Here is a 25,665-nt window from a genome sequence, read left to right as displayed (position 1 = left end):
GGGGGGCACACCTGACTGTTACTACGTGTCTACATCAGATTGGAGGGAGGGCACACCAGACTGGTCCTACATGTCTACATAGGAATGGGGGACACACCTGACTGTTACTATATTTCTACATAGGATGGGGGCACACCTGTGTGTTACTATGTGTCTACATAGGACGGGGGGTGGGCGCACCTGACTGTTACTAAATTTCTATATAAGATTAGGGGGCACACCTGTGTGTCACTACATGTCTACATAGGAATGGGGGGGCACACCTGACTGTTACTACATGTCTACATAGGATTGGGGAAGCACACCTAACTGTTACTACATGTCTACATCAGAATGGGGGGGCACACCAGACTGTTACTACGTATCTACATCAGATTGGGGGGCACACCAGACTGTTACTCCATTTTCACATAGGATTGGGGGGGGGCACACCTGACACTTGTACACATTTTCTATGACTGTACTGGTATGTCAGGTACTCCATTTCATTCTGTATTCTAACCTATCATGCTGACTAGAGGCATATCAGTGTACTACAGGTCTTATGTTTGATTGACCTACATATCAGTTTCTGACTTCTTACCCTTCAAAACTAACATCTCACTGCCTGAACTGATGTAGTCTGTCTGTGTAGGCCTGGGAGGGGAGGTTACCCATAGCCATCATTCAGAGGCCTTAGCACATCCTTTGTTTGTGTTTGTCTACACCTGCCCTGCTGGCTGAGACTGTTGATAGGTATGTGAGCCTCCTTGACTGGCATGTGTATGTCATATGGACACACATGTGGCCCAGCACATTTCTTGCAGTGGGTTTTGTCACCATGTCTAGTACTGACTACTATGGTGACACCAGTATTTGTTACAGATCTCATGCTGCCACTATAGGTGTCTACTATCTGCTGGCATCCCATTCAGCCACCCGATTCCCTTGCATGTTCACATCCATATTATAGATACAAGTAATGACACATACTACTCCATTCGGCAGTTGGAAAGAAAAGTGACTTACCTGCTGGCTGTGCAAGTATTGAGGATGGTGCTGGAGGGCTGCCTATGTCGGATGCACATAGTACACTTCCTATACATGGTTGAGCACAGGTAGTGTTATGTTTGGCATCCCTTTTACTGTATGTGCTAGTCAGAGTGAGGTGTCATTCTCTGGGTCCCTACTGTGTCAGTGTATGTGCTATGCGTTGCCTCTTTGCCAGGGCATACTGAGCACACCTCCTTCTGCCTACTGGGGCAGGCTCAGGTTGTTCCTTCTCCGAGTCACTCTGTGCCTGTGCAGGCCTTGGCAATGGTGAGGGGCTGTGTGGCCCTGCCCGTGCTGTTCCTGCTGCAGCTGTTTCCACACGATCATATTATATAGCATGGCACATACGATGACAATTTAAGTACATGTAGCTGGTGAGTATAGCAAGGCTCCACCGGATGTGTCCAGGCACCGGAAATGTGACTTGAGCATCCCAAACATATGCTCTATTATAATCCTGGTCTGTGCATGTGCCTCATTATGGAGTTCTTGTTCAGGTGTGTGTGCATTTCTGATGGGTGTCATCAGCCACGCTCCAGTGCATAACCAGCACCCCCCACTAGGTGACCGTTAGGGATGTCCCTATTGGCAAACCTCTGATACAGCTGCGTCAGATGCCAGATGTGGCAGTCATGATAGCTTCCAGGGCAGCCAGCACACACATTCATTATAATGTCCTGGGCATCGCACATGACCTGGCAGTTGATGGAGGGGAAGCCCTTGCTGTTGATGTAGATCCCACCCTGCTCACCAAGTGGTGCTTTGATGCATATGTGCATGCAGTCTATATCACCCACTACCTCAGAGTATTCTGCTATTTGGTGGAAAAGATGCATATTGCTGGCCAATGCCTCAAGGGTGTTTGGGAAATATACGTACTCACCGGTATGTACTGACATGGCATCCAGGAACTGGTGGAGTACCCTGGATGCTGATGCCTGTGAGATCCTATGATATCCCCAGTTGGCCATTTGGAAGGTACCTGTGGCTAGTATTCTTAGGCCTACACATACCTTGGTATCCACTGGGATAGGTTTCCCTCTGTTAGTTCTGTGTGTCAGGTGTGGCTGGCACAGCTCAACAATTTGCTGTAGGAGGTCCCTGTCCGCCCTATAGCGCTCCACTTTCTCTAGATCATGTAGCCCTTGGTAGGTTACCCTGGGTCTGTACACTCTTCTCCATCTCCTCACTGTGGGTTGGCCGACAGCATTCTCATCCTCAACACCTTCAGCCTCTTTTGTTGATGTATGATAGCTACTGCAGCCCATATCATTTTGTTGTTTTTGTTTGTTAAAATTTCCCCACTCGTATACACCGATGGTGTAGAGTATGAGGGACAAACCAGAGGGAAAGGTGTTTGCATAGTTTATAGCAGTGTTCTTGGCTGGGCTGCTGCCTGTGTAATTGGCTGATTCTGATACATTTCACCTGCCAGCTATGCTAGTTCTCCTTGATTACCTTCCTACTACTGTTTTCCCTTCCCATTGCCTTCCTGTTTAAGCCCAGGGGCGCACCCTGGAAACACAGTGCTCAAATGTGCAGAGAGCTGCTATTTCCTGGTTTACTTTTTTTTTTCCTTCAAAACCTGGTGAGCGGCACGCAGACCCACTTAGGCAATGTAAAGAATGCTAGGCAGCCTCATACACCCCCCCCATGCTTAGCTCTGTTATGCTAAGGGCAAACCCGAGCCACAGGGCTCCAATCCACTTACAGTATGACTGACACCCCCCCCCCATGATGTCAGCTAACTCTTAGGCTTGAACCATGCTATTCCTGCACTTACACTGTTGGGTGCTGACTAGCATTGAGGGGAAATCTGGGATTCAGTATCATTCCATTCATTTGCATAGTTACAGGTCCCACACTGAGCCTCCCCCCTTAGCAACTACTATTCACTGGCCATGTTGACTTCTGCCTGCCATTGAGTATAATGGCAAAATAGTGATTTTGGTTAGAATGCTTATTTCAGGTTATTTTTTATATTTTCGGCCTGATCTCAATTGCGAGCCGCTGCCTTACTCTTAAACAGCCGAAATCGGCTAAAAAAAAGTTTTTTTTTAAACTATTTTCTATGCCAATGGCCATATATTTGGCCATTGGCATGCTTTACACATTATATACACCCTTTATTTGGAGCTGTCATGGCTCCGTTTTGTAGTTTGCAGAAATGTACTCGGTTACTAACCAAGTACATTTCTGCAGATTACAGTAGTCCTGCACAGCCGGCTGCCAGCTTCCTGGATCACAAATTCACCTCATTTGCATGGTTTTCACCTGCAAATGGGGTAATTTGCATACAGGAGCTGCAATCGTGCAGGAATAGTGCAGGAGCACTCATGCATGTCCCTGCAGTTTATTCCTGGATCACACGGCGGACATATTTCCTCCTGGAGCTCCTGCACACCGTGCAGGGCTTGCTGAATCCGGGGGATTTTATTTGAAGTCTATTCAATGCATTAGTTATTCGTCTTAATGTCATATAAGTGCTCTCTAATCCTTTCTTTTAAATTTCTGTTGGTTTTACCTACATAAAAGGTATCACATGTTGAACAAGCTGCTAGGTAGAGCACCCAAGAGGTATCACAATTACACCTACTGGGACAAATGAGGGTCCTATCATATCCCTTCACTACTATGTATGGTCCTTCATGTATAAATCTACAATATTTACAGTGTCCACACATATACATATGGTTACTGCCACAACTGGTGTGTTGTATATGTATATTACTTTCCAAAAAAATCTGCATAGTTTTCTCTTTGCTAACATTTACCAAGTGATCAACTAAAATATGTTTCATATCACTGTTACAAAACAAATTCCAATTTTTCTTTATAGATCCAACATATCTATACATGTCACTACTGTATGGAATTATAGAGGAGCCATTTACTGGACCACTGGTACATGTTTTCAACCAGTGTCCAAGGGCCAATACTCTCCTTTACTATTATAACATTATATTATTGTATTAGGATTTGATTGTGACACTATGAATTTCTAATAAAGTAAATATGTTTTTCTGCACATCTAGTTGATTGCACATATATCCATATACCTTTTTATTGTTTTAATGGTATTTTAAAGTAACTAATTAATTATTCAGTAGGGGGTGTTGTGACTGGTTTAATTGTGTATTTAAACTTATGTGAGTTAATAACTCTGATGAAGTCCTTTTTATTTCAGATGAAAGCAATAAGATATTAACATTTTTTAGAATAAAGTAGAGTGGATTCACCTAGCTTGATGTTCCTTTTGTGCGTTCCTGGTTATCTATATTGTTCTATCACTACACAGCCCAATATTCTGGTTATAGGAGACTCGATTGCAAGACATGCAGAAGTTTCACTCACCTGCAAGAAGGGAGCCTTGGTCCCTTGCTTATCAGATGCCAGGATCTACCAGATTATGCAAGCCCTCAGCGTTGAACCACAAGAACCAGTATGACATGATGAGATAGAAGAACATTCTGCAGAAATATTCTTATTTACAAAATAGTGCCAGTATACAAGAACAAAGGGAATATTCACAACTCTTGGCAGAACAGAGACATCATGCATCTGTCACACAGCATGAAAGTTCTTGAGTAATTAATAAAAAAAATCAGAGTTGTAGAAAATAAGATGGGAGCTGAGCCGTTCAGATTCAGATAACGATGCAGCACACCTGACCTAATGTTTGTTGTGAGACAGATGAAACTAACAATGAGGAGAAAGTCCAACTGGGCAATCCTTGACTTGGAGAAAGCATATGACAGGGTCCCAAGAAAGCTGACTTGGGCAGTCCTGTGATGGTTTAAAGTTCTAGAAACATTGGTAGAATTAGTGCTAGCATTGACCAAATGATACAAGTATGAACAGTACTTGGACTCAAACAAGGGTTCCCAGTGGGAGTGGGTATGTATCACGTTCCAGTTCTGAGCCTATTGTTGTTCATACTGGCGATGGACTACATTAGCAAACAAGTATGCAGGGACAGATCAAAAAAAATTCTATATACAGTTAATGTGGCATTACAAGCAGACTGTGACCAGGAACTTCAGCAAAGGATACAGGAATGGAATGCAAAACCAAAGTCACATGGGATGAAAAGTACAGTTGTGTACACTTACCATAAATGTAGATGTTCGAGTGTATTCACTGTTGCAGTCATTACATTTGGGTAATCTGCTGGCAGGTTGCCCTCAGTTGGCCTGAATATCAAAGTCTTGGGTCCTGCATCAGTTGCTGTCTCCTCTTCCATGACGTCAGGTCATTAGGGGTATAAAACAAGCAGCCGACTCCATTTTATTCAGTTTTTCTTGTCCCAGATGTCAGGTGCCCCCCCCAAATGGGGAGCAAAATATATATATATATATATATGTATATATATATATATATATATATATATATATATATATATATATATATAAACTTGAATATGTAAGTAAATGCAATTGTAGCAACATAAACTTTACCTTCATCTAAAAGCAAACACACCACAAAGGCTTTAGAACATAGTGAGGGAAAGAGAAGTTCTAGAAAAAAGGGGGATGGCAGGTGGGTAACCCAGACTGCAACAGTGAATACACTCGAACATCTACATTTATGGTAAGTGTGCACAACTTTACTATGTTTTTCATGTTTCACTGTTGCAGTCATTACATTTGGGTAGAATCCCAAAGCTATGAATGAGAGGCTGGAACTAAATAGCATTAGGAGCAGCTATAAGGCCCTGCAGAACTACAGTGGCAAAGCCTGCCCTGGACTTAGAGAAGAGAGGCAAATGATAATGCTTTGCAAATGTATGAACAGAGCTCCAAGTAGCAGCTTCTAAAATGTCTTTGGTTGGAACCCCTCTGAGAAAGGCTGCTGAGGTAGATGCAGCCCTGGTGGAATGTGACCTAATTCCCTTGGGCACCGGTTTACAATGATGCAAGTGGCTTATCCACTTTGAAATAGTCTGCTTTGATATAGCCTTCCCCTCGGATCCTGCAGCAAATGCCACCAGTAGTTGCTCAGACTTTCCTAGAGATTTGGTCCTATTTAAGTAGAATCTTAGTTGTCTGTGTACATCCAAGGAATGCAAAATCCACTCCCCCTTGTTCTGCGGATTTGGGTAAAATGTTGGCAGGTGAACAGTTTGGTTAAAAGCCCTACTGAACACCACCTTAGGCATAAAGGAAGGATTGGTCCTGAGGGACACCCTGTCCAGGTAAAATGTAATAAAAGGCTCCACAGCCATGAGGACCTGTAGTTATGAAACCCTTCTTGCTGAAGTGATTGCCAGGAGGAAAGCTGTTTTCCAAGATAGAAGCTTTATATCCACAGTAGCTGCTGGTTCAAAAGGAGGCAGGGTGAGCTTTTCCAGCACAAAATTGAGGTCCCATGCAGGAGTTGGTGATCTTCTGCAAGGTCTTAAATTTTTCACTCCTCTAAGATACTGTTTTAGCAGAGGATGAGAAAAGATGGGAGGCTCTGTGTTGTAATGAGCTGAGATGGCAGAGGCATGGATTTTTATTGAAGAAAAAGATCGGCCCTTGTCAAGCATCTCAGTCAAGTATTGTAAAATCTGAGGAATATTTGGCTTTGCTGTGTCCATTCCTTGTGCTTGGTTCCAGGCACAGAATTTCTTCCATTTATCAGTATAAGATTTTCTAGTACTAGGCCTTCTGCCCTCCAAAATGACATCCATCACAGATTTATTGAGAGGTGTTGTTTGAATAATTACATGATCAGCCATGCTGCCAGGTTCAGAGTTTGGAGCTGATTGTGCAGAATTTGATTGCTCTGCTGAGACAGTAGATGTGGTATCTGAGGCAAGTACCAAGGAGGAAGTTGAGACATATTCCTTACAACTGGGTACCAGTGCTGGCGAGGCCAGTCCAGGGCACTTAGGATAATTTTTGTTTTTTCCTGTCTGACCTTTAGTAAGACCTTGGGGAGAAGAGGCAGAGGAGGAAAGGCGTAGACTGATAGGTTTTTCGAACTGAAGGATAGGGCATCCACTTTCCATGCTTGTCTGTGATAAGTCCTTGTGCAGACTTTGTCCAGTTGATAATTTTGAGGAGAGGCAAATAGAGCTATGTCTGGACTCCCCCATTTCTTGTGGATCCAGTTTTCACTCGTGTGGGTCCATAAGATTTCTGCTTAGGTCGTCTGCCAGAGTATTTTGTTTTCCTGGCAGGAATTGAGCTTGAAGATGTACTTGGTAAGTCAAGGCTGTGTCCCACAATGCCATGGCTAGTCTGCAAAGGGGATAGGAATGTGTACCCCCCTGCTTGTTTATGTACCACATAACCGTGGTGTTGTCCATCTTTATTAGTAGTTGTCCTGGATGAAGTAAGTCATTGAAGGCTGCCAGGGCATTCTGAACAGCTAACATCTTTCTGGTTGATATGCAGATGCATTTGTTTTGGGCTCCATATGCCCTGAATGCATCTCCCCGCCAGGTTGCCCCCCCCAAGCATAGTCTGATACATCTGTAGTTAGGGTTTGGGTCACAGGGGGTAGAGTGAAAGACCGTCCCTTGTTCTGGTGACATGTCTCTGCCCACCAAAGAAACTCCTGTTGTAGGCAGGGAATGAGAGGAATCATTGTTTCCAGACTGTGACAATGTTGACTCCATAAACTTTTTAGATACCATTGTAGTTTCCTCATATGCAGTCTTGCATATGGAATTAGTAGAATGCAGGATGCCATGAACCCCAAAGCCTGCAGAATTTGTCTTGCAGATAACTGGGTTTTTGTTGCCATCTGTTTGAAGTAAATAGTCAGTTACCTTTGTTTGTCTGGCATAAGGTAAGCCATCTGGGCAGTTGTATTCAAGCTTGCACCCAGGAATGTAATTTTTTGAGAGGGTACCAGTTGTGATTTCTTTTCATTTATTGTGTACCCTAGGCATGTTAGAAGCTTTTTTACAAATGCCAAATGCTGAAGAAGAATATCCTTGTCTTATGCTTGAATGAGACAGTCGTCCAAGTAAGGATAGATTTGTATGCTTCTTTGTCCGCAAAATGCAATTACTGGTGCCAGGCACTTTGTAAAGACCCTGGGCACAGTAGATAAGCCAAAGGGCAGTGCAGAGAATTGGTAATGCATAAAACCTGCCTTGAGGCGAAGGCATCTTCTGCATGCTTCCCTTATTGGGATATGCAGGTATGCCTCTTTTAAGTCTAGAGTCACTAACCAAGCATTCTTGTCCAGCATGGGCAGAAGCTGTTGTAAAGTCAGCATTTTGAATTTTGGGATGTCCAAGAATGTGTTCAAAATCGATAAATCCAGTATTGGACGCCAGGCATTGTCTTTTCTGGGTATCAGGAACAGTTTTGAATAAAAACCTTGTCCTTTTTCCTGTCCTGGTACTGGTTGAATAGCCCCCATATCCATGAGGGACGTAACTTGTTTCTGAGCCTCTGCCCATTGATTTTGTGGCAGATCTGGCCAACCGTTTGGAATTGGCAAGGTATGGAAATGAAATCTGTACCCCTGGGATATTATGTTTAATACCCACTGGTCCTGGGTTATTAACTGCCAAATTTGAGCATGAAGTGCTAATTTTCCCCCCAAGGGGGCTGCCAAAAGATATGTGCTTGGTGATGGTAGAGGGAAGTCATTGAGACTGCTTACTGTAGGGTTATGCTTTGTTACCTCCAGATTTGGAGGTAGAGGCACCCCATTGCTTTGACCTGTAAGAACCCTGTGATTGGTATCTAGAGCCTTTTGAGCGCCTGGATTTGCCTTGTGAGGCTCTGTTGGACACAGGAAAGGACCAGTTTTTAGTAGGCCAGTGTCTACTGAATCTGGGTGGATGCACTTGTAAGAAATCTTTTACAGTTTGCATAGATTTAGCTTTGTCTTCCATTTTCTTTAAAACCTCTTCTGCCTTTTTACCAAACAGAGTATCATGCTGTAAAGGTGCATCCAACAATTTAGCTTTAACATGATCAGGCAGATTTTGCTCCTTGAGCCAGGCATGCCTTCTAATCACAGATCCAGTAACTGCGGCCCTGCAAGAGGCCTCCAAGGAATCAAAATCACATTGCAAAGTATGCTTTCCAGCCTGTTCTGCTGCATGCAATAATTCCTGTAATTCTTTATTTTCCACACATTCAGAAATCAACATCATTTTCTGTTTCAATAATCCCATAACATGCTGTTGATATTTAAGCATATGAAACTGGCAGTTTAAGGCCCTAATTGCCAAGGTTGCAGACGTATAAACCTTCTTTCCCCATCTATCCAGCACCCTGGAATCTCTATCAGAGGGGGTAGGATTCTTGGCTGTAGAGGCCTTTACACCTTTGGGAACCTGTGAGATAGTTTCAAGATCAGCAGCAGAATTTTTGAATAAAAATTTATGGGAGTCAGGAACCCTGTAATATCTGTCTGGCTTACTAGGAGCCGGAGGTAGGGAATCAGGAGCCATGCTTGATTCCGAAAACACATCATCAACAATGTCTAATACAGGAGGTATAGCCAAAGGCTTATGCTGAGGAAGAAAAAGGAAATCCCTAAGCCTCTTTTTTGATTCCGAGAAATCCTGACTCTCCCAATGAAAATGTTCCCTTAAAGTATGCAAGGTTTCTCTAAAAGAATAATCCTCTGGAGGAGATGCAGATGGGATGGATTCTTCTGCATCTAAATCCTCATAGGATGGTATAGAAAATTCCTGATCAGAAGAGGAATCAGAAGAAATAGAAACCTGATCTGAAGATTCATAATCAGTGTCATGCCTAGGCCTCTTATGGGGGGGGGGGGGGGGTTGTACAGTACAAATGAAAATCCTTATGAGGTATTTGCTTCCCACAAGTAATGCAATTATTAACTTTTACTGTCATCAGTAAGGAGCAAGAAAAAGTTTTCCCAATGGGGTACTTAGCTTTAATTGAAGACTTCGGTTCTGAAACTTGAATGCGAAAATTTCGTTGGCTGACCGACACTTGCGAACTGCTTCTGCTTCGGGCACCGCATGGCAAGAAAGACTGAATAAAATGGCGTCATCTGCATGTTTTATGCCCCTGGCAACCTGACATCATGGAAGAGGAGACAGCAACCGACGCAGGACCCAAGACTTAGATATTCAGGCCGACTGAGGGCAACCTGCCAGCAGATTACCCAAATTTAATGACTGCAACAGTGAAACACGAAGGACATCTGAGTACAGATAAGTCAGTTGTTGTGGCAGCAAATGGGCGAAATCAGAAGAAACTAAAAACTGAAATAGAAGGGAAATAGTGGAACAGGTTAACAGCTTCAAGTAGCTAAGAGGGGAGGTTGAGAAGAACTGAAGTTTGAATGAGGAGATCAAAGCTAGAATGAGAGGGGGGCTACAGTCAACTGGCACAGCATGACAGGAGTAGTGTATGACAGAAGATTGCCAAAAAAGCTGAAAAATAAGATGCACAAAACAAAGCTGTGTCTAGTAGAGAAACCTGAGCAGTAAAGGCAGAGTAGCTGAGGAAGCTAGAGTTGATGGAAATGAAGTGACAGAGATGGGTAGTAGGGCGCAAAATATGAGACAGACAAGAAATGATGGCAATAGAACAGAAGCTATATTATTTCTAATTACAGAGAAGGTCAAAGAGAACAGGTTATTATAGTTCAAGCAAATGCACAGGAAAGCAAAAGGCAGTTTGGTGAAGAAGATGTGGGAGAGACAGGAAAAAAGGAAGTGGAAATGAGGATGCTCAGCAAAGAGACAGATGAATTGTGTCAGAAGACACCTGTGACAGTCAGCCATGACTGCCGAAGAAGGTAGGGGAGTGGCACTGAATTGAGAGAGAGTCAGCAATGGTTGACGTGATACCACAACCCCATGTAGAAAATGAGGGAAAGGGATAATGGTGATGATGATGATACTTGTTAATAAAATTTAATGTACAGTACTTCAATCAATTTACTATTTAATATTTCTCAAAAGCTATCAATAAACATTAAATGTCTAAATGGCTAATAAACATTTAAACTTACCAAATAAGCAAAGACATTTGAATTTGCTGTATTATATGTAAGCTGTGGTCCTGGAAGTTTAACCCAGTAAGTTCTTCCATTCTTGGCAATTGTCGCACTATAAAAATAAAGACAATATAGAGAATTATATGAACTCATGCCTATTCACAGTAGTACAGTTTAATGTTAATTTAACAGATTCCTCTTGAACTGGAAGTCTTATAGCTTTTTTTGCCTTTTTATACTACCATATGTGATTCAACATAGATGGATTTGTTTTACTGAAACAGTAATTTAGTGTTTGACCATCTAGCCTTTGACAGTTGTCTAGCCTTTGACCACCACATTTCTACAGTAGTCAGAAAATCAGTCTATGTTGTTCAACTTTTAAACAAAGGTATGGTATCTAGGTCCAAGGAGGTCATTGTTCCTCTATATTCAGCATTCATCAGACCTATCATTGAGTACAATGTCCCTTTTGGTATGTACCTAACCAGACACATCCAACAATTGGAATGTCCACAGAGGTTCTTCACTAAAAGAATACAAGGATAAGTAGCATTCTATGCAGCAGTCTGAAAGCCCTAGCTCTGTATTCTGTCTCCTAAGGACTGTTGAGGGGGGATCTATGCCTGGCATACAATGCATTATCAGATTCCACCCTAGTGGACCTCCTGCATATCCACAAAACAAACAGCAACAACATTACCCGTTCATAAAACCTTGCCTGTAATATAAATTGGGACTGCTGTACAGACAGGTATGTATCCCAGAGAGTAATCCTTCTCTGGATCAGCCTCCCCATCCATGTGAAGTAGAATTCCTCTCTAACCCAATTCAAGTGTAACATGGACAATTGAGCAGAAGCAAGAAATTCAACCCTGGTTTGGCACCTACTGTATGTCTTTAATGGAACACAACAGCACCTCCACAAACCCAAAACAAACAAATCCGCTTCAAGAATATTGCTTAACATTTTACAAGGTGGAATAAATTTTATTGCTGGATTTACAATATTCTTGAAGCGGATTTGTTTGTTTTGGGTTTGTGGAGGTGCTGTTGTGTTTCAGAAGTGGTGGTTACTAAGTACTGAGTCGAACTGAAGCACAGTAACTTTGTTTTTTATGTCTTTAATGGACACAGACAGCCTGTAAATGGTTTAATTCCTTGTCCCTGCTTATAAATGTTTAATCTCCCAAGCCCCTGCTTAACGTATTAAAGGTAGCAGAACTTTTCTCAGATTTTTTGGATGCCTGGCTAGGCTTAAAAATGCCCTAGCTCTCATCAGCCTAGTACACACTTATGAACCTATGAACTTAGGGAACATCATATTGATGGTCTTGCAAAAAGATAAATGCTGCTGGTGTCTAAAATGTTCCTCTGTTTTCAAATGTATACTGTTAACCACTGAAGAGACCTAGAATTCATTATACCAAGTCTTCTCTCTTCTCCCTATAGTTCAAGAAAAGGGCAGATACAGCTTACCTTGAAAATATGCAGTACTGCATAAGCATTTCAATAGCCAAATTAAATGTATAATATGCTGATGCACATTATCTTGTGCAAATTAATTAGACTTTCCAGAGGTAGCTTGCTAATGAACTCCTTTTGTTTTATCTGTTACATGGAGAGAAATACTTAAACAATTGAAAACAGACCACCATGTAAGACTGAAATCCCACATCTGCTAGTATCCCCATAATGAAAAAGAAAAAAGCAACCCCCGGGATTCATGAAGCTCGGCGCAAGGCCGGTGTAAGGCTTGCGCCGGCAGTGCAGTGAATAATCGGCGTAGCAGTGCCATATGCATAGTAATGAGTGCACGCCGCAACCACAGACACGTGTGGAGGGCACGTGAGCGAGCCCAAGTAGGATGCGGCCGTAGGCGTGGCCAAGCCGGCAGGCGATGAGCAACCTAAAGTGCTGACTTCCACAGGCCGCCTGCAATAGTAACCGCACCAGCCAGGGTCCGTGGATAATGAAATGTACGCAGAGTATGCAACATAGTACCCGTTCACACAAAACGGAGAACCAAACATTAACCCACGAAGTCCAAAGTGTACCCGTCCAAGGAACAAAGGATACGCGTAATACCGTGTCCGTCACGCAATGCACTGTCAGTGGGCATACCCAGTGAAGGTGTACCGCAGCATGTCAGCGCGCCGCACCTACATAGAAGTAGCCACATGGGCATGGTCACCAGCAGTAGTGAGAGTACACAGCCGGGTAGCCGTGTCGATATAACAACAAGAAGGAAACCAGATACCCTAAACACAGACAAACATGTGCATAGCAACATGTACTACACCCAGCAACGTGCCGTCGATACACATAGGACGGCGTATGCCTAAGCGTAATATCCAGAAGCAGAACCCATGCATGCAAATGTAATACACAACAGCCCGTCATAGCATGTAACCCGCACCCATGTACACCGTGCACCCAACCCAGCTAGCAGCCTTGCAGCTGCACACCTACACACAATGGGTATACCTGAAATGTAGTAAGAAGTATTGTCCTAGGCAGTGCCACGCTGGCAAATATGTACCCCACATGTTAACATCCCACCTCAGGTACAGATATCCAAATGGCTGCATGTGAATGTGTCGGCAGAATGTGTACATCCCGCATGTGGTATGGACCTGTCGAAACCCCATAGGCGTGCGCACGCCACGGTGCCCATAACTGTACACATCTGGACAAGGCAGTATGTTCAGCCACCGTACTGATGATTAGCTATGCAGACATGTCAAACACAACACATATGGCGGAACATCTGCCCACCAAGCAGGACACCCCAACAGGGTGCCACAGGCACAGAAGGTGAAGGTGGGACATCACACGTTGAGAATAGCGTTGCCGGATGGCCAAACACCCACGGCCAACGCAAAGGATGGAATAACATGTATATGCCTGGATGAATGGGTATGTCATAGCATGGGAATAGGCCAAGCTATCCACCATAATAGCCATGTGTACCAGATACAAACAGCCAGTAACACGCAGTAGTAATGCAGGAAGGCATACACGACTGTGGGAATAGCACAGGACATATGGCATGTGCCAAGTGTTGACGCATGACACAAATGTCCAGGATGGGGCTCCTGCAAAGAGGAACATGTGCCAACCCCACCCCCCACAGATGTACCGGCAGTGGAAACACATCCCAAACACACACCAACACTACCGTCCATCCCACGATAGCAACGGAGGCTGGTCAAAGACCACCATGACACGTGCACAAACAGGGACACGTGTAACCGCTGCCCTAACAACCCCTCAGGCCAAAGAATAATAGTATGGACATATGCATGTAATGCTGTGAAGGATGTGTGGTAGTCCTCAGTATCACAGAGGTAGGTACACAGATACACTGTAATCAACCGTGACGTATGTGCACTGCAGACAGCATACCTGCAGGTAATACATAGTTCAATCATGTGCCACAGAAATATACACATATGAATGAGGATAGGGATAGACAAGTGTGAATGGGACAAACTATGAACATAGGTTCATAGGTCCATAGGTACATAGTAGGCTATCTACCCAAGGGCAGCTATAACCCTAGCCCATAGTTATGTTTCCTTTGCCAACCCTCCAGTCCGAGATAAAATGCCTATTATATTGCTGTACCTCTGTCAAGCAGTGACAATGATGTAATCCCTGGGGTATATCTGCAATCTCCCATCCATTGGACAAGATCCCCCTTGAACAAGGCCAGCAAGGTTCTCTGCCTCACATGTACTGGGATGTTGTTCCACAGCATAGTGAGTGTCTGGGTGATGTATCTGTCCCTCCAACACATTCTATTAATGACCGTGTCAAGGTTCACGTCACCTGCCCCTGTGGTTCTGAGGGATGTAGATCCATTAGGTGAAGCATAGTCATCAAATATGGGTCGGCATGGCCTCGTATGTCAGGCACAGGTCACCACTGAACAAGTGGTATGTGACTGAATGGAGCAGGAGTCCTTACAGTCGGGCAGCATAACACAAATTCCTGACACCCTGCATCCGTCTGACGATGAACCTATGGGGCCTTCCCAGCTGCTGCAGGTGTCGGGTCAGATACCTTCCGAACGGGGCAATGTACTCAATCATAGGTCTAATGAGTGATGAGTACAAGGAGACGATGACCTCCCCTGATCTAGATGTGAATCCCTGCACGATCAGGTGGGCAATGTAGAAGTTCTACCGAACCACGTTAGCAACGTGTGTGTCGAACGAATGGTGTCTGACAACCTGGGTCCCCAGATCCCTGGTAATTCCCTCTGTGCTCAGTGGATTGCCACCCATATGGCGGCTAGGGGTGACCTTGTTCTTCCTGATGGGTATGACTATGCATTACCCGGCATTTAGCTGTAGGCCATGTCCCTGGCAGCAGATATCCATATCTGTGAGGCCCCTCTGAAGGATATCTGTGTCAGATGTCCATCCCACTATGGCACCCAGTTCGCAGTCATCTGCAAACAATGTCAGCCATAACCCCCCTGTGTTTGCTTGTACATTGGAAATGTAGATGCAGAAAAAGAGTGGACCCAGGACAGAGCCCCGTGGGACACCGCCTGTGACTGGCAGTGAGTCTGACATGGTGCCAGCAACTATGACCGTGTGGGTTGTGTCACCTAGCCAGTTTGCAACCCATCCTGCGATGTACAGGTTCACATCCAAGCCGATGGGTTTATCAATGATACCCGAGGGGGGTATTGTGTTGAAGGCCTTTGCCAGGTTGAGGTAGGCTGTATAGACTGCCTGACCCTCATCAATGGCCTCGGTGACTGTTCCTAAAACGTCAACCAAGTTTTAAACGCATGATCTGCCTTTGACCAAGCCAAACTGGGTTGGATGCAAAGTATGCAAGTCCCCTATGTCGTCATCTATGAGCTCCAGTATGATCCTTCCCCATGTCTTTGCAGATAAGGCTTCTCAAGCTAATGGGACGGTAATAACCAGGGTCAGTGGAGGCACTGCCCCTGTGAAATGGGACTACAGTCGCCGTGCGCCACAACTTGGGTACGTTACCTGAGGTGAGGCTAAGATTAAACAGCTGTCCTAACTGTGGGTCTAATTCCTCAATGAGATCATGGAGTACACAGCCGGGACACCATCTGGTCCCATGGATGCTGTGTTCACTACCTTGGAGAGAGCATGTCCCACCTGTCCGTTACAGAACATTCGGGGGCCACAATCTTCTGGTACAGACATCTCTCCATGTGGGGGGGAGGGGTGGAGATGTCTTCACTGAACCTGTCAGCCAGTATGTTGGCAATGTGTGTATGTTCAGTAAACTTCACATCATTGTGAACCAAGTCAGAGCATATCTGGGAGTGTCCTCCCAGGTGTCCAACATAGCTAAAGAAGGCTGTATGATTGTCTGTCGAGTCCTTGGTGATATATCTGTCGGACCTGCCCCGGATGATGTCATGAGAGCTTGTAGTTCTTCACATATAATGAGCAAGGGTGTCATACCTCACAAGGAGTCTGCTCTGTCTTGTAGTAGCTACTTCCTCTCGTTGTAGAGCTTGTGTATGGCTGGGGTACACCACACTGGATGCTTGGCATTGGTACAAAGACTCACAGTTGTGTAAGGTATTGCCTGATCCATGCAGTCCTGTAGGTGCTGGTAGAAGGCATATGTAAGTGATTCAGTGGCTTGAGTAATGTTCACCACTGGCTCAGGGGCCTTAAAGGAGACCACACTAGTGTTTAGAAATGTGAAGTCGGCTTTTGAGAAAGCCATATGTATGGTAACCGGCACCACCCACAGCATTATATGTCAATAGCAGAAGCTATTGTCCAAATAACATATTATTAACTTTATTATTAAAATATGTATTATTATTTATTTAGTTATATGTTTCTGCTAATTACACTTGAAAATGCCCGGTAAGACCGGGCGAAAGTGCCCGTGATCTACCTGTTATGGTGGTGTCATTCTGACAATAAAGTGGCGATACTTCCCTATTGGGACTTCTGGGGATTATTTAAAGCAGTTGCTAACCTGCATCTTTGGATGTACACCATTTGGTTTCAGTTTTGAAAAACCTGGTTTTCGTAGCACTACATAATATGGGTAGTCAAACAGACATCCGCGATTGGGGAACATACAGCAGCAGTCAAAACCACTGGCCACATGGACACGGTCCAACAAGTTCTACACTTTACATATGCACATTGGTGTCCATTGTAGGACCCAAAAATTGTTCCGTACGGAATACCATCCAGCTGTTATCGTTCTACCATAAGAAGCGACAGTCATGACTACGGCACAGCTAGACATATGCACCACCAGTGTGTTTAAGGTTGATGACAAGTGTCCATGAAATGCAGGACATATGAACAGAAATCCCCAGATTGTCGAGTCCATAGAAGTGCGTCCACATCCCAGTCCCGCACACATGAAGGATGTGTAATGGGTACTGTCGAGGGTTGCAGCCATGGGATCGTGGGTATGCAGAAATGGGGCTCGGTGTTGTTTGGCAGATAATCCATTGTCCCACCCCGTGGGAGGGATGTGGGTGTAGCACATGCCTCACTCCCCACTAATAATGCAAAGCATCCACCGGATAATGCTAAATGCAGGTGTGAAATGTGTACAGCCCTATATCAGTGTCTAGTAGGCAATTCCCATGGATGGACAAGCGTACGACCAAGATGGCACCCATAACTGCAAACCCGGTGGAATTACACAGCTGCAGTAAGGCATAACACAGGAAATACAGATAGGGACTACAGTAGACACTCCCCATACAAAGTCAGACTGCCGTGCGAATACCGGCGTACACAGCACTCAATCTGCCAGCAACAAAATGGGGATTACTCGCTTCCATACCGCGGAAGAAATGGGTGACCTGTGGAACACATACTAATGGCACACCAACAACGCCAACTAGGAAGGTCATAGGATGGTTAAACTATGGAGTTCCTACTTATAAAGAACATGCTTCAATGAATTAATAGGATCTACATGTTTTGGTTGTGTTATGTTGACAATACAGTGGTGGATATTTCCTATTGGGACTTCTGAGGATTATTTAAAGCAGTTGCTAACCTGCATCTTTGGATGTACACCATTTGGTTTCAGTTCTGAAAAACCTGGTTTTCGTAGCACTACATAATATGGGTAGTCAAACAGACATCCGTGATTGGGGAACATACAGCAGCAGTCAAAACCACTGGCCAGATGGACACAGTCCAGCAACATCTACACTTTACATATGCACATTGGTGTCCATTGTAGGACCCCAAAAATTGATCAGTATGCAATATCTACCATCTGTGACTGATAGACCCAGAAGAACTGATAGCCGTGACTACGGCACAGCTAGACATATGCACCACCAGTGTGTTCAAGGTTGATGACAAGTGTCCATGAAATGCAGGACATATGAACAGAAATCCCCAGATTGTCGAGACCATAGAGGTGCGTCCACATCCCAGTCCCGCACACCTGAAGGATGTGTAATGGGTACGGTCGAGGGTTGCAGCCATGGGATCCTGGGTATGCAGAAATGGGGCTCGGTGTTGTTTGGCAGATAATCCGTTGTCCCGCCCTGTGGGAGGGATGTGGGTATAGCACATGCTTTACTCCCTACCAATAATGCAAAGCATCCCCCGGATAATGCTAAATGCAGGTGTGAAATGTGTACAGCCCTATACCAGTGTCCAGTAGGCAATACCCATGGATGGGCAAGCGTACGACCAAGATGGCACACACAACTGCACACCTGGTGGAATTACACAGCTGCAGTAAGGCATAACACAGGAAATACAGATAGGGACTACAGTAGACACACCCCATACAAAGTCAGACCGCCATGTGAATCCTGGCGTACACAGCACTCAATCTGCCAGCACCAAAAGGGGGATCACTCGCTGCCATACCGCGGAACAAATGGGTGACCTGTGGAACACATACTAATGGCACACCAACAACGTCAACTAGGAAGGTCATAGGATGGTTAAACTATGGCGTACCCACATATAAAGAACATCTTCCAATGAATTAATAGGATCTACATGGTTAGGTGGTGTTATTTTGACTATACAGTGGCGGATATTTCCTATTGGGACTTCTGAGGATTATTTAAAGCAGTCGCTAACCTGCATCTTTGGATGTACACCATTTGTTTTCAGTTTTGAAAATCCTGGTTTTCGTAGCACTACATAATATGGGTAGTCAAACAGACATCCGCGATTGGGGAACATGCAGCAGCAGTCAAAACCACTGGCCAGATGGACACAGTCCAACAAGCTCTGCACTTGACATATGCACATTGGTGTCCATTGTAGGACCCAAAAATTGATCTGTACAGAATTCCATCCAGCCGTTATCATTCCACCAGAAGACGCGACAGCCGTGAGTACGGCACAGCTAGACATATGCACCACCAGCGTGTTTAAGGTTGATGACAAGTGTCCATGAAATGCAGGACATATGAACAGAAATCCCCAGATGGTCGAGTCCATAGAAGTGCGTCCACATCCCAGTCCCGCACACATGAAGGATGTATAATGGGTACCGTCGAGGGTTGCAGCCATGGGATCCTGGGTATGCAGAAATGGGGCTCGGTGTTGTTTGGCAGATAATCCGTTGTCCCGCCCCGTGGGAGGGATGTGGGTGTAGCACATGCCTTACTCCCCACTAATAATGCAAAGCATCCACTGGATAATGCTAAATGCAGGTGTGAAATGTGTACAGCCCTATACCAGTGTCCAGTAGGCAATTCCCATGGATGGACAAGCGTACGACCAAGATGGCACCCATAACTGCAAACCTGGTGGAATTACACAGCTGCAGTAAGGCATAACACAGGAAATACAGATAGGGACTACAGTAGACACTCCCCATACAAAGTCAGACCGCCGTGCGAATACCGGCGTACACAGCACCCAATCTGCCAGCAAGAAAATGGGGATCACTCGCTTCCATACCGCGGAACATATGGGCGACCTGTGGAACACATATTAATGGCACACCAACAACATCAACTAGGAAGGTCATAGGATGGTTAAACTATGGCGTTCCCACTTATAAAGAACATCCTTCAATGAATTAGTAGGATCTACATGTTTTGGTGGTGTTAGTTTTGACAATACAGTGGCGGATATTTCCCATTGGGACTTCTGAGGTTTATTTAAACCAGTTGCTAACCTGCATCATCGGATTTACACCATTTGGGTTCATGTCAGAAAAAACTGGTTTTCGTAGCACTACATAATATGTGTAGTCAAACAGTCATCCGCAATTGGGGAACATACAGCAGCAGTTAAACCCACTGGCCAGATGGACACAGTCCAACAAGTTCTACACTTTACATATGCACATCGGTGTCCATTGTAGGACCCCAAAAATTGATCTGTACACCACATCTACCAGCTGCGATCGAGAGACCTAAAAGGAGTGAACAGCCATGACTACGGCACAGCTAGACATATGCACCACCAGCGTGTTTAAGGTTGATGACAAGTGTCCATGAAATGCGGGACATATGAACAGAAATCCCCAGATTGTCGAGTCCATAGAAGTGTGTCCACATCCCAGTCCCGCACACATGAAGGATGTGTAATGGGTACCGTCGAGGGTTGCAGCCATGGGATCGTGGGTATGCAGAAATGGGGCTCGGTGTTGTTTGGCAGATAATCCGTTGTCCCGCCCCGTGGGAGGGATGTGGGTATAGCACATGCCTTACTCCCCACTAATAATGCAAATCATCCACCGGAGAATGCTAAATGCAGCTGTGAAATGTGTACAGCCCTATACCAGTGTCCAGTAGGCAATTCCCATGGACGGACAAATGTACGACCAAGTTGGCACCCATAACTGCAAACCCGGTGGAATTACTCAGCTGCAGTAAGGCATAACACAGGAAATACAGATGGGAACTACAGTAGACACTCCCCATACAAAGTCAGACCACCGTGCGAATACAGGCGTACACAGCACTCAATCTGCCAGTACCAAAATGGGGATTACTCGCTGCCATACTGCGGAACAAATGGGCGACCTGTGGAACACATACAAATGGCACACCAACAACGTCAACTAGGAAGGTTATAGGATGGTTAAACTATGGTGTTCCCACTTATAAAGAACATCCTTCAATGAATTAATAGGATCTACATGTTTTGGTTGTGTTATATTGACAATACAGTGGCGGATATTTCCTATTGGGACTTCTGAGGATTAGTTAAAGCAGTTGCTAACCTGCATCATTGGATTTACACCATTTGGGTTCAGTTTAGAAAAACCTGGTTTTCGTAGCACTACATAATATGGGTAGTCAAACAGACATCCGCGATTGGGGAACATACAGCAGCAGTCAAAACCACTGGCCAGATGGACACAGTCCAACAAGTTCTACACTTTACATATGCACATTGTTGTCCATCGTAGGACCCCAAAAATTTAACCCTATGCAATATCTACCAGCTGCGAGCGAGCGACCCTGAAGGAGTAACAGCTGTGACTATGGCACAGCTAGACATATGCACCCCCAGCGTGTTTAAGGTTGATGACAAGTGTCCATGAAATGCAGGACATATGAACAGAAATCCCCAGATGGTCGAGTCCATAGAAGTGCATCCACATCCCAGTCCCACACACATGAAGGATGTGTAATGGGTACCGTCGAGGGTTACAGCCATGGGATCGTGGGTATGCAGAAATGGGGCTCGGTGTTGTTTGGCAGATAATCCGTTGTCCCGCCTCGTGGGAGGGATGTGGGTATAGCACATGCCTTACTCCCCACTAATAATGCAAAGCATCCACCGGATAATGCTAAATGCAGGTGTGAAATGTGTACTGCCCTATACCAGTGTCCAGTAGGCAATTCCCATGGATAGACAAGCGTACGACCAAGATGGCACCCATAACTGCAAACCTGGTGGAATTACACGGCTGCAGTAAGGCATAACACAGGAAATACAGATAGAGACTACAGTAGACACTCCACATACAAAGCCAGCCCACCGTGCGAATCCCGGCGTACACAGCACTCAATCTGCCAGCACCAAAATGGGGATCACTCGCTTCCATACCGCGGAACAAATGGGCGACCTGTGGAACACATACCAATGGCACACTAACAACTTCAGCTAGGAAGGTCATAGGATGGTTAAACTATGGTGTTCCCACTTATAAAGAACATCCTTCAGTGAATTAATAGGATTAATGTCAATTGACCATGGAATACACCTAATCAACATCAAAGAACCGCTGGCACCTGATGGCACACAATCCAAAACACACATAGGTAGATGAAACAGTCAACGTAGACATTGTCCAGGACAGGTCACAAATGGTATACAAAGGTTCATTCATAGACATAGCGCTTTCACCCGTAGGCTCCGTCAGACTTACACATAACATAAAAGCATCCATGCTTTAAATATCCCCCCTTACACTTTCATTGGTCAATTTCTCAGCAAACAATGAACATTTAACCACAGCATATAAAGCACAGACGCAATGTTAGCTACACACACATATATTAACATCTCCAAAAACATCCTATTAACACATGTATTATATGATATTGTACTATGCCTAATACTCATCAATCAAAGATCTAACAATATATATAGAAGATATGTATATCATATCAATGTAATACAGTGGTAAACAACTGAAAGAGTGGACTAATGTGTGTTAACTGTATATCTGTACCTAAACTACATTCCTGTTACGGGGGTTTAAGCCACCTGCTTCTCAAAAGAGGCTTCATCAGTGTTTCATCAGTCAGCCCTGGTGTGTGGTCAACCCTCCACCTAATAATCCATCTAAATCCGCATTCTAAAGCATAGTTGATGAGGTCCCCCCTCTGGTATTATAACCTAGCCTCCGTAAAACACTGAATGTAAACGTATGCCTTGTGATGTGCTCATAGCCGGCCGTAGGCATACGCCAATCCTGCGGCTGCCTAGGGCGCCACACTAGTAGGGCCACCTGTCTAGTAGGTATGTCATGTAGGTACACCAGGATGGGGGCACCATGTGTTGTGGTGGTGTGCGCCATGGAGCCCTATAGCCTAGGGCAGTGGTCGATCTAAGGCCGCTGCCATAGGAGGGGTAGTACGGTCTGCAGGTATGTGCAGAAGTGCACATGAAACAGCGGTTCACAAGGATTACCCATAGTGGCGACACCTGCACAGATGGCTATAGCGGGACACACACACGACCATGCATACAGCACAGTTAGACATACACACACCATAAATAGGCAATTATACACAAGGTTTATGGCGTGTACAGGTACAGTGTCAGTACAGCAAGGATAGCTGTCTGCCACGATATCCAGCAGATGTCTCTAGGGTGTTCTGGAATACGGACGTTGCATGGACAATGAGTGGATATGCATCGTACTACAGTTCTATGTGTCAGCCGTGCAAATATGCGATACATGGGACAGACAGCTGTCCATGCAAGAGCAGCACTATGGGCACAACATAGGTATGTAGATATACAACGACAGAGATACAGATGGACACATGTGGCAAGGCTGTGAGTGTAACGTACACAGCACCACCCCACCACACCATTGCAGGGTGCACGTGGAGAACACGCTACAGAGGTCGCCAACCACAGCAGGCACACAGGCAGTCCACGAGCTGTGTCTCACCATCCACAAACACAGGGAATGTGGCAGGATATGAGTGTTCTGCGGAAACTCTAAAGCCATACCCTATGAACCCATGCGGCTGGGAGCATAAACACATACACACATACACGTGTGGCAGGCATGGTGATTGACCACACCCCCACATACCCAACCGCAAACAGTATGACACAGGTATGGAACGCGCTACGTGGACCACCGAACACAGCACCGTCAGAGGCACATGTCCAGGTGGGTGACAACATCCGTAAAGGAATAGCCGCAGATAGCCAAGGTATGTGTTGCCAAGCGTCTAAAATAACTACACTCTACTAGGGAAGCTGTGAACACACACACCCGGGAAAGGGCCGGGAGTCGAACCTACGCCTACCTACATGAACACACTACAGCATGATGCATTTACAGAACGCGCTACCAAGATTACTGAGCACAGTGCTGTCAGAGGCATACTTCTAGGCGGGTGACATCATCCGTAAGGGAATAGCTGACAATAGCCAAGGTATGTGTTGCGAAGCGTCTAAAAGCATGTTCATCTGCAGAGGCAGCTGGAAACACACACACACGGGGAAGGGCCGGGAGTCGAACCTATGCCTACCTACATGAACTCACTACAGCATGATGCATTTACAGAATGCGCTACCGAGATTACTGAGCACAGTGCTGTCAGAGGCATACTTCTAGGTGGGTGACATCATCCGTAAGGGAATAGCTGACAATAGCCAAGGTATGTGTTGCGAAGCGTCTAAAAGCATGTTCATCTGCAGAGGCAGCTGGAAACACACACACACACACACACCTTACACACAAACGGGGAAGGGCCGGGAGTCGAACCTACGCCTACCTACATGAACTCACTACAGCATGATGCATTTACAGAACGCGCTACTGAGATTACTGAGCACAGTGCTCTCAGAGGCATACTTCTAGGCGGGTGACATCATCCGTAAGGGAATAGCTGACAATAGCCAAGGTATGTGTTGGCGTCTAAAGCATGGTCATCTGCAGAGGCAGCTGGAAACACACACACACACACACACACACACACACACACACACACGGGAAGGGCCGAGTCGAACCTACGCCTACCTACATGAACTCACTACAGCATGATGCATTTACAGAATGCGCTACTGAGATTACTGAGCACAGCGCTGTCAGAGGCATACTTCTAGGTGGGTGACATCATCCGTAAGGGAATAGCTGACAATAGCCAAGGTATGTGTTGCGAAGCGTCTAAAAGCATGGTCATCTGCAGAGGCAGCTGGAAACACACACACACACACACACACACACACACACACACGGGGAAAGGCCGGGAGTCGAACCTACGCCTACCTACGTTAACACACTACAGCATGATGCATTTACAGAACGCGTTACCGAGATTACTGAGCACAGTGCTGTCAGAGGCATACTTCTAGGCGGGTGACATCATCTGTAAGGGAATAGCTGAAAATAGCCAAGGTATGTGTTGCGAAGCGTCTAAAAGCATGTTCATCTGCAGAGGCAGCTGGAAACACACACACGCACAGACCTTACACACAAACGGGGAAGGGCCGGGAGTCGAACCTACGCCTACCTACATGAACTCACTACAGCATGATGCATTTACAGAACGCGCTACTGAGATTACTGAGGACAGTGCTGTCAAAGGCATACTTCTAGGCGGGTGACATCATCCGTAAGGGAATAGCTGACAATAGCCAAGGTATGTGTTGCGAAGCGTCTAAAAGCATGGTCATCTGCAGAGGCAGCTGGAAACACACACACACACACACACCTTACACACACACGGGGAAGGGCCGGGAGTCGAACCTATGCCTACCTACATGAACTCACTACAGCATGATGCATTTACAGAACGCGCTACCGAGATTACTGAGCACAGCGCTTTCAGAGGCATACTTCTAGGCGGGTGACATCATCCATAAGGGAATAGCTGACAATATCCAAGGTATGTGTTGCGAAGCATCTAAAAGCATGTTCATCTGCAGAGGCAGCTGGAAACACACACACACACACACACACACACACACACACACACACACACACACACAGGGAAGGGCCTGGAGTTGAACCTCGCCT

The 25,665-nt window shown here is 45.3% G+C and overlaps 1 protein-coding gene across 1 annotated transcript in view; it reads right to left on the bottom strand.

The window, feature by feature from the left end:
* Positions 1-25,665, bottom strand: part of LOC122814206 (putative ferric-chelate reductase 1) — a 183,975-nt gene that overhangs the window by 10,339 nt on the left and 147,971 nt on the right. The window contains exon 5 of the mRNA XM_044086810.1: positions 10,984-11,080. Coding sequence (XP_043942745.1) covers positions 10,984-11,080 — 97 coding nt within the window. The remainder of the gene's footprint in view (positions 1-10,983; positions 11,081-25,665) is intronic.

The sequence above is a fragment of the Protopterus annectens genome, chromosome 10.part0 (genome assembly GCF_019279795.1).
Source record: "Protopterus annectens isolate FY-2018-M chromosome 10.part0, PAN1.0, whole genome shotgun sequence".
NCBI classification, from domain to species: Eukaryota; Metazoa; Chordata; order Ceratodontiformes; family Protopteridae; genus Protopterus; species Protopterus annectens.
Note: the sequence above shows the minus strand (reverse complement) of the source record. Positions and strands in the feature narration are given on the sequence as shown.